General features: G+C 55.3%; 1 protein-coding gene across 3 annotated transcripts; it reads right to left on the reverse strand.

Annotated features, from left to right (window-relative positions):
* Window positions 1-2,136: 2,136 nt before the first annotated feature.
* On the reverse strand, window positions 2,137-9,449 carry MAVS (mitochondrial antiviral signaling protein). 3 transcript variants are annotated; one of them, XM_015625879.2, is made up of 7 exons: window positions 9,406-9,449; window positions 8,646-8,775; window positions 8,355-8,535; window positions 7,795-8,003; window positions 6,834-7,407; window positions 5,647-5,801; window positions 2,137-5,174 (listed from the first exon to the last, which is right to left on the reverse strand). In XM_015625879.2, the coding sequence occupies exons 2-7, from the start codon at window positions 8,760-8,762 to the stop codon at window positions 4,515-4,517; spliced, it is 1,896 nt and encodes a 631-aa protein (XP_015481365.1). In that variant the 5' UTR covers window positions 8,763-8,775; window positions 9,406-9,449; the 3' UTR covers window positions 2,137-4,514. The 3 variants fall into 3 exon arrangements, with proteins under 3 accessions (XP_015481365.1, XP_015481368.1, XP_015481367.1); XM_015625882.3 differs by lacking the exon at window positions 9,406-9,449 and adding an exon at window positions 9,251-9,370; XM_015625881.3 differs by lacking the exon at window positions 9,406-9,449 and adding an exon at window positions 9,245-9,370.
* Window positions 9,450-9,743: the final 294 nt, after the last annotated feature.

The following is a 9,743-nucleotide window of genomic DNA, read 5'->3' on the forward strand; positions in this document are numbered from 1 at the left end:
CGCACGGCCCCGCGGGGCGGGACACCCTGTGAGGCGGCCGCCAATCCGCGCCCCCCGCGGCGCGGAGCGACAGCAGGATGAACCAATAGGAGACCGGTATTGAGCGGCAGCGGAGAGCCGGGCCCGCCTCCTGCTCTCGGCCGCGTAGAGTGACAAGCTGCCCAATCGGAAGCGTGCGCCCGGGTGAGGCGGGCCGATATGCGGCAGCGCTGGCCTATGGGCTTCCTCTGGAGCGAGATTGACAAGACGACCGCCCAATGACCGAGAGAGTTGTCCGGGTGGGGAGGGAGATGGTGCGGTGATTGACAGCTGGGTAACTATGGCAACGCGGGGGGCCGAAGGGAAGATCCGCAGTAGGCTCGGCTGGGCCGGACCGCGCGGAGGGGCTCATTTGAATATGATTTGCATATTCAGATACTGTGCATAGAGACGGGGGGCGGGTATCCACGCACCATGGCGAGCCTGAACGCACCTCACAGAGCATCTCGTTCCACCCCGTCCACTATCCCAGGCTGCTCCAAGCCCCGTCCAACCTGGCCTTGGACACTTCCCGAGATCCAGGGGCTTCTCCAGGCACTCTGTGCCAGGGCCTCACCGTCCTCACGAGGAAGAATTTCCTCCTAAAATCTTAAAATCCTCAGCTCTCCTTTACATCCTAACATAATTCCAGTGTGGATACAACCCTGTTCCTGAAACCCTGACGCCACGTTTATCAACAAGCGCAGCAGGAAATGCCAAGTTGGCAGAAAAATTGAGGCAACCATAAAGAGGTTGAGGCAACAACCAACAGGATGAAAATTCAAAAGGAAAACACGGATTCCCAGACTACAGGATGTCATCACAGCTCCCGTTGTAACGCGATGGAGATTCCCTTGTGGAATGTTGTTGTCTGACACACCCAGAGTACACCAAGCGTAGAACTGCAGCCCAGTGACCCAGGGTGTTCCTCACCTGCCCCGGGGTAATCCCAGCTCACCACAATCCTCAGACATTAATTCGATACCTGAAGGATCAGCGATCGACATTCCACAAAGGTGTGATAATTTCCATGAGTATTTGCTGAATTCTGGTTGCTGGAGTGAAAAGGGACAAAGGGATTGGTCAAATTTAGTTGGTGTATTTTAATATCCTGTTGGGTGAGTGGGGGAAGCGGATAAATGGGGTTGGCAGTGACAGGAGATAAAGGATGAGCTCTGAACACAAATAATCCCCTTCAGATAAGCATTTCTTTCATTTGGGTAAAAAAGGAACTCACTGAGCTGCTCGATGCTCTTTGAGTATTTTCAACCCCTGCTGTGTTTGACACACCTGGGGTCTAACAGCTGGAGCTGGAAAGCAGAAAGCGAGGGAAACTCCTGGGGTATCTCAGCTGTTGGGACAGAGCAGAGCGTGGAGAGGGCACAGGAAAGGGCTGTTCCCTCCCAAAAGCTTCCTGCTTGTCCCCAAAAGGCACACAGAGAGGTGAGCAGTGGTTTAGGGGTGTTGGTGCCTCTGTTCTGCCGGTCAGAGCTGTTCAGGGCACAAGAAGAGAAACCTGGGGAGCAGCCACCTCCAGATCTGAGCCCAGAGGCTAAGGTGGCCCAGCATGGGGAAGGTGCCCCTTTTCTGGACAGGATCCCAGGACAGAATTCAACCAGAAAACCCGGATAATGAATAAAGCTGCATCCGTGGTGGGTACCAAGCTCAGCACACATCTGTGCCCTGTGTCCACCTGGTTACATCCAGTCCCAAGGGTCCTTCCAGCCACAGCTCTTTGTGGCTCTGTTACAGCCTCCAAGTTTGGAAAATTTTGCAGATGCTTAGAGCATTTCTTCCCTCAGAACTTGTTCAGTTTCTCTTTGGTAACAACATCCAGACTTGTGCAGCTCAGCTGTTTGGTGCCTTGGGAACCACCTTCCCTGTTTTCATCCTGGGCATCCCACCAGCAACAGGAAGACCTGCCTGGTTCCTCAGAACCAGGTCCTGTGCTTGCTCCAAAAGGTCTGGAAGCTGTCCCTGAATCCTGTCACCCTTTCCTGGCACCAATGGCCTCAGTCTCTCAGTGTCACTGCCAACAGAGCCCTTCAGAGCATTCCCTCCAGCCACAGCATCATCAACCTCCCACTCTTCATCCCACAAATCACAACAAGTCAAGTGTGAAGCATCAAACCAATTTATTATAGTTAGTAAAAGGCTTTTTAGCCTGTTAGTAAAAGATGTGCAGCTCCCTGCTGCACCATCTCCTGCCAATGAGGCTTTAAAGTGCTACGTATCAACTGTGAAAATCCCGGCACGTCACAGCAGCAATCTGAACGTGTGCTTTCCCCAGTCTGAGGTGGTGACAAACCAGCTGTTTCACAAGAGAAATCCGACATGAAAAGGCAAAGCGCACAAGCTGTTGCTTAAATATATGGAAAAACATGGGAAGAATTTCACAGGCAAGTAAAGCATCAGAGAAGAGGGCCTTGGTATGGATGCGGCTGGTTTAGGATCTCCCCTGAATTACAGAAAGTGCAGAGAAAGCAAGTCCCTTCCTGTCCCTCGTGTTAGGGAGTGATAACCATTTTATCTTTAATGGGAAGAGCAGCCCCCACATTCCCTCTCCTGGCAGAGGGGGCTGAATGTGTTTAAAGGACTGTCCCTTCTTCCTTCAGCACCATGCAAGGAATAAACACCTCAGGCTCTTCTGGAAGGCAGCCCTGACACACCAAAATCAACACCTCCCTCCTGCATATATTGTTTTTTCTTAGTTTTATGGAGGCACTTCTTGGATTTTTGGGCAGAAGGGAAGTATTGTGAGGGAGAAGCATCAGCCATTCAGGGCTGATGGACCTTTCCCTCCACAGGCCAAGCTCTGGGTGTGATGGCTGCACTTTGCCCCATTGGCCTGAGAGGGCTGAGCTCCCTCCTGCTCCCTGCCAGCAGGAAGAGCAGATTTTGGGAAGCTGTGCTGATGGCAGGAATTCAGGATGAACAAGTTACTGGACACAGAGGGATGAGGGAAGTGATTCTGCTCTTTTGCTCTGCTCAGGTGAGACCCAACTTGCAGTGCTGTGTCCAGCTCTGCAGCCCCAACGTAAGAAGGATGTGGAGTTGCTGAAGCAAGAAATTCTGAGGGCTGAAACTCTCCTGGCTCTGCTCTGGAGCCAGGCTGAGGGAGCTGGGAGTGCTCAGCCTGGAGAAGACTCTGACGAGACCTTCCAGCAGCCTCCAGTACCTAAATGGGCTCCAAGAGAGCTTCAGGGACTTTGGGCAACAACCTGGACAAAGGGGAATGGCTTCCCACTGTCAGAGGGCAGGGATAGATGGAATACTGGGAAGAAATTCCTCCCTGTGAGGGTGGTGAAACACTGACATATGTTTCCCAGAGAAGCTGTAACTGCCCCATCCCTGGAAGAGTTAAGGCCAAGTTGGATGGGGCTTGGAGCAACCTGGAGCAATGTAACTACTCCAGGCTGTTTCTTCTTCACTGCTTTACTGCATTTTAGAACCACAGAATGGTTTGTGTTGGAAGGGCCATTAACAAGCATCTCATCCCAGCCCTCTGCCACAAGACCAGTTTGTTCCAAGCCCTTTAGACACTGGAAGGTGCTACAAGGTCTCCCCATAGCCCAGAGCATCTCAGACTCTGGTATGGCCTCCCTGCAGGGTGGAGTCGATCCTGTTTGTGTCCCAGCCTGGGCAGAAGGTTCCTATACCCCTACCCCATAGCATCAGGTATCAGGAAGGGCAAGAACTACAACTACCCTTCCAACCAAGCTGCAAAAATCCAGCCTCAAATTCAAAGACACCCAACAACCTTTTGTGGGACCAAGTCTGCTTAAAGTTGTCAATACCTGAAATATTCCTCTTAAATCAGAAACCCCTTTTCCTGCCTGAACAGAGTGAAATGAGGCTGATCCTTGATAACGCTGGTATGATGCAGCTCTTTCCTGACCCTCATGTTTATCCCCAGGGTCAGTACTACATGAAGCAATCCCAGAAGGAGGAGGAGAGCCAGAGACACCAAGTAAGGCAAACTGAACATGAGACATCCAGTGGAGGCTGCAGCACCCATCCTTGGGCACATTTTCAAGCCAAGATGAGCAGAGCCAAGAAAATCAGCTCTGCTGTCACAGGATATCTGCACAACCTCTCCTGGCTGCACTGCACAAAGGGACCTGGAGGTCACCCTTTGGATCACCAGGATATGTTTCCCTGAGGCTTCCTGGGACCAAACACGGAAGACATGGAGAACCACCATGAGTGCTTTGCTTTTTGACTCAGTGGATCACTCACATTTTGGTGTGAGATCCTCTCCTCTGGGAGTGTAGAAGGAGAAAGCTACAGTCAAGAAGATGGTTGAGAAATGGGAGGGAACAGACCCAAACCCAACAGCATCATGTACCAAGGCCTCTTCCAGCAGAACCTTCCAGAAAAAGATTTAACAATGCCCCTACTGCCCCCTGCTACTCTTCAGGCTTCAAATGCGTTGACCAAAATCCTGTTGCCAGAGAAATCCCCCCGGCTGTGTCACGGTCGTGGTGTCCCATCCGTTATTTCCGCAGCCGAGCGTACACCGCGAACGCCACGGCAGAAATGACACCGACAGCTGGAAGGACGTACAGCAGGGACAAGCCACCGCTGTCCCTCTTTGCAACTCTGGCTGGAGGTGATCTGGTGGCAGGGTCATGGCCACTGCCAGAATTGAAATTCATGGAGCTTCCAAGGGGACTGACTCCGTCGCTGCCAGCTCCAAGCTGGATGCTGGGGTGATGATCCACACGGACCTCGTGGGTGCCCATGGAGGTGCTGTCCCAGCTCGGAGCAAGACTGGAGTCTCTGCTTGCTCCAGATGCCTCCTTTTCTCTGGGGTCTGCATGAACTGAGGAGACCCTTGGGAATGTTCCCCCTGAGCTCAGGCTATCCCTGCTCACCAGGATTGGGTCGCTGCTGAGGCCAAGGCTACTGGAGGTGGTGGAACAGGGCTTGCTGGGCTCCTGAGAGCTCAGGCACCTGCTGGCCACCTCTGGGCTGCCCTGAGGCACGGACATGAGGACACCCGGCTTGCCGAGCTCCTCCTCCTTCTCCTCATCACGATGAGATGCCCAGATGCTCATGGCAGAGCTCACCCGGGGAGCCGATCTCCCAGCCATGCCTTCGGAGCCTCCTACCAAAGCTGTGCCCAGGAAAGGGTTTGCCGAGGCCGGGAGCACCTTTAGGAGACAAGGAGAGGGGCTGGGTGTCAAGGGAAGCACCCAATGGCCTGGGGCACACAGGTTTCACACAAACCCATTTCAACACAGTCCCCACATCTGCTGCTAACAAGGTTGGGTCACAGGTAACAGGGAGGTGAAGGAGGGAGGCAAGGAGGAAGGCAGGCAGGGATGAAGGGGAGTCAGGCAGTGAGGAGAGCACTGGAAAACAGCACCTGGAAGCCAGGAGACTGACTGGCAAGGTAAGGTGGGGAAATAAGGAGCCAAGGCCCAAGAGAGCTCGGCTCCCTTCCCCCATGCTCCATCATACAGCATGAAGATGGTAACATGAAAACCACAGAATCAGAAAAAAAATCCCTGAATAAACTCATCACCAGCTCACAGTGTGACACTGCAACAGAAAAGCTCCTAACCAGGGGGAGTGGACAAGGACAGGAACAAAATGCAAGTGGCAAGAGGAAAGGTCACCTACTTTCTCCTTTGCTGGCACAGAGGGGCTGCTGCTGGCTGTATTCCCAAATGACAGTTTCTTCTCTTGCGTAAGAGACTTGACAGAGGTGTCACGGGATGGGAAAATGTCTCTGGGCACAGGGGTAGCACCCAGGGTAGTTGTTTCCATCAAAGCACCTGTCAAGGAGTAAACAAAGCATGTTGCATTAACCAGGGGGCCTAAAATGTGAAATCTGCTCTTCCTCAAGGAAGCTGTGACAGGACAGTTCCCAAGCTGAAGGGGTGGCAGAGGGAGCAGGATCCAGTGCCCTGGCTCTAGCTCTGCTGAGGCACCAGAGCTTTCCCTGCAGCTGCAAGTAACTCACACAGGGTGGGCTGCAGGGCTGGGGAGCACCAAGGGAAACAGAGGCTTTTAAGGCTCCTGAAACTCCATGTCCTCCCAGCCAGGAGGTGCTGACCCTACATGGCAGAGGTGAAAGGGTTGGGAGGGATGGGTGTCTGTTTCCCCACCTTGAGACCCTGGAGAAGAGGACAGGGTTTTATCTTGATTCTATGATGCCCACAGGCAAGGGATGTAGGAGATGCTAAAATTCCCTCACATCTCTGCAAACTAGGGGAAAGGGAGAAGTTTCACACCCCAAAGCTGTTCCACTAACAAAACAAAATTAAAATGCAGATGGATGAGATGATCATAGTGAGTCCCTTCAAACAAAATAGTTCTATTCTATTCTATTCCCCCAGCACTGCCAAGGCCACCACTAACCCGTGTCCCCAAGTGCCACATCCAAACGGCTTCTAAATCCCTCCAGGGATGGTAACCACCACTGGCCTGGACAGTTTTTTCCAGTGCTTGACAACCCCTTCCAAAAAGAAAATTTTCCCTACTATCCAACCTAAACCTCCCATGACACAATTTTCCTCTCATCCTGTTGCTTGTTACCTGGGAGCAGAGCCCAATCCCCACCTTGTGCCACCCTCCGTCATGAAGTTGCAGAGAGTAAGGTCTTCCCTGAACCTCCTTTTCTCCAGACTGAGCTCTCCCAGCTTCCTAAGCTGCTGCTCATCAGACTTAGGCTCTAAAGCCCAGCCAGCTCCATTCCCTTCTCTGGGCCCACTCCAGCATCCCAGTTTCTTTCTTGCAGTGAGGGGCTCTGAGCAGCACCTCCTGCTCCCCAGTGGCTCTCTGGTTCTGCCAGAAGGAAAACCCACCTGCACTCCCTGTGTGCTCTCGCAGCATCCCGGAGCGCTTCTTCTCCGCATCAAACTGCTCCTGTATGAGGAGGGGGCTGCGCACATCCACAAAGCTGCTCGTGGGCTCACTGTGCCCAGAGCTTGGCACAGGCTGCTTTTTTGGCACCGAGTTTGGGGGCTGCTGCCCCACACCACGGGTGGCCCCCCCAAGCCTTGACGGTGACTCGGTGGAGATATCCGAGTTCTCTTCAGGCTCGTTCCTGGGCTGCCCGGGGCTGTGAGTGGCACCTGCATCCCTCAATGGAACAGACCTGCCCAGGGCCAGGCCCGGTGTGCCGCGGTGCAGGTGGTTGGCATTCCCAAAAAACCCATTGTCCACACACACTGGCCGGCGGCTCAGCCAGTCCCGGCCCTGCTCTGGGGACACAGCCGATGGCACAGCCACCCCTGGTGTCCCCGCTGGCACCGGCACGGCCCCGGTGGGGTGCGAGAGATTCCCTCCTCCGCTGTGCCCACCGCTCACTCCGCCATGGACTTTGCTCCCAGGTGGAATTGGCTGGGGACTCTCTTGCTCCGGGAGTTTTTTGGGGAGCTGGAAGGAAATGAGTTGTGTTAAATCACTGGGATGAAGGGGTCTGGGACCGCAGGCATGTCCCAAACCCTAAGCAGTGACCTCCGTGAGGCTGGTTATGAAGGGGGTCTGGGGTCTCTCCTTGGGATCCATCCAAGGCTCAGGGGTTGTGGAGAGAAGCCTGGAGTGGAAAAGCAGACCCTGCACTACCCCCATGGAGGGACACAGGAGAGGGAGCAGTTATAGGGCCATATATATGCTGTAAGTTACCAGACGCAACAGAGATCAGCAGTGAGTGGCTGCTTGGGGTGGGCCTGAAGCAGCCTGGCCCTATCACAGGCTCCCCGTACCCAGTCAAAAAGTCCAAAAGGGACCTTTGTGTCCCCATCCAACACATGCCCTGCTCACCGATTCCTGCACTGGGAGTCTGGCCTCCAGGCCCGTGGTGGTGGCAGCACTGGGCAGGACGGGTGGATGGTCACCAATGGGCACATCTCTGCGTGGCTGCCCAGCCAACGGGTCAGAACATCGCCCCCGGGATGGTGTCTGGGCACTGAGGGAGGAGCCAGTGGAACGGGCATCCTCAAGGGAGGAGGCAGCAGCAGGAGCTGAGGAACCTGGAAGAGAAAAGCAGATCACTGCAGGAAAAACTGAGGAAGTGGAGGATAAATATGAGGCTGAAGCAGCTTTGTGTGCGCCCCTGCTCTATCCCCACATCTGCCAAGACCACAGCACCCCTTTGTTCATCTTTCCATCTTCTCCCAGGTGAGAACCCCAGCCCACCACCAACCCCAGCACCTACAAACATGGACCCATCATCTTCAGACATGTCACTACAGTGAAGGTCATCCATGGGACAGTCACAGATGCCTCCAGCCTCCTGGGAAGTCAAGGCAGGGACAGAGACGACTTCACATCCCCACCTCCAGCACCCCACGGGGCTGCCCAGGGAGGATGAGGCTACATACGAGGTCGAGGTTGCCAGGTGTCATAGACTTCCTGCAGCTCATCAGCCAAGTGCCCCGCGTTGTTCTGGTGCAGCGCCTGGATGAGATCCTGCACCCAGCCCTTCCGGCACCTCAGGTGCTGATAAAACCTAAAGACAGCTGCCTGGTTGCCCCGTGTTTCCTCCCGGGCGAGGAGCTCATCCTAGGAAAAACACAGAGAGCATCTAAGAGAGCGTCTGACTTAGAGGTAAGACAGGTCTATGTTGCCATTGAGGAAAGAGCCTGGCAGAGATCAGCAAAACAGGAAATTACTCTGTCAGAATCGACCAGGCAGGTCAGGGAATCGGCCAGAGATGACACTCGGATAGTCCCAAACTTCTTGAGGTTTCTTGTAATATGGGTGTACACTTTGTCTTCAGCCAAACCCATCCTGGCTCAGCACCTGCAGAGACACAGAGACAGGGTGAGCAGAGGCTGCTGGTGAAGCTCAGGCTGTCTCCAGAAGCTCGTGTTGTTCCATAGGCACCCATGCCCTGGCACAGACACTGCGATGAGACAGGGGAAATCCCAGGCGGAAAACACGCACAAAGACGTTTCGGTTAAAGTTCAACGCTCAGCTTCACTTCCACAAACCACGCTACTTCCTACCATCGCCCACCCCGTGTTTATTCCCACTCTGCTTGTTTGGATTCAGCCGGCAGCTTGGGGGCCGGCCTGCCGGCAGGGTCACCACAACCGACAGGGAAAAAACAGGCGACAGGGCCAAGACAAGCGCCAAGGGACACGGCTGGAATCCCGCATATGGCAAAGCCAAAAGGGAAGGCATAGGGTTCCTTCCCACAGGGAATGGCGGCCCGCAAGCCACGACGTGGCCCTGCGCGCCCTCACGACAGGGGCCCCCCCGCCCTCACCGCGACCTTCAGCCGCCGGGGGAGCTCCGGGAGGTTCTCCGCTCGCAGATCCCCCTGGCAGAGCGGCCGGGGGTGGCGGCCGGGGTTGTGGCGGCCACGGGGGTCGGCGCGGCCCCGGTGCCCCCTCCCCGCTGCCCTCACGGCCCCTCAGGGCCCCTCACCTGCGCCCGCCGCCGCCGCGCGCCCGGCACCGCTCCGACCCCGCCCCCTCGTGTCGTTAACGTCGCCGATTGGCTGTGGCGCACGCCCGTCACGATGATTGACATGTAGTGATTGACAGGGGGGTGTCCTGGCCCCTCGGGACAGAGGGAGGTGGAGATGCTGGAGCGCGTCCCGAGGGTGTGAAGGGACAGGAACATCCCTCATGTGAGGAGACACCGCGGGAGCGGGGCCTGACGAGCCTGAAGGGACAGGAACATCCCTCCTGCGAGGAGACACCGCGGGAGCGGGGCCTGACGAGCCTGAAGGGACAGGAACATCCCTCCTGCGAGGAGACACC

The sequence above is a fragment of the Parus major genome, chromosome 4, assembly GCF_001522545.3.
Source record: "Parus major isolate Abel chromosome 4, Parus_major1.1, whole genome shotgun sequence".
NCBI classification, from domain to species: domain Eukaryota; kingdom Metazoa; phylum Chordata; class Aves; order Passeriformes; family Paridae; genus Parus; species Parus major.

What these genes read in the sequence shown, in the direction of transcription:
- MAVS (XM_015625879.2), bottom strand. Translation starts at nt 8,762, where the DNA reads ATGGGTTTGGCTGAAGACAAAGTGTACACCCATATTACAAGAAACCTC. An exon ending in GCCTGGTCGATTCTGACAGA is followed by an intron (nt 8,536 to 8,645) that starts GTAATTTCCTGT and finishes TGTTTTTCCTAG; the next exon opens with GATGAGCTCCTCGCCCGGGA. An exon ending in AGAGCACACAGGGAGTGCAG is followed by an intron (nt 5,802 to 6,833) that starts GTGGGTTTTCCT and finishes ACTCCTTGACAG; the next exon opens with GTGCTTTGATGGAAACAACT.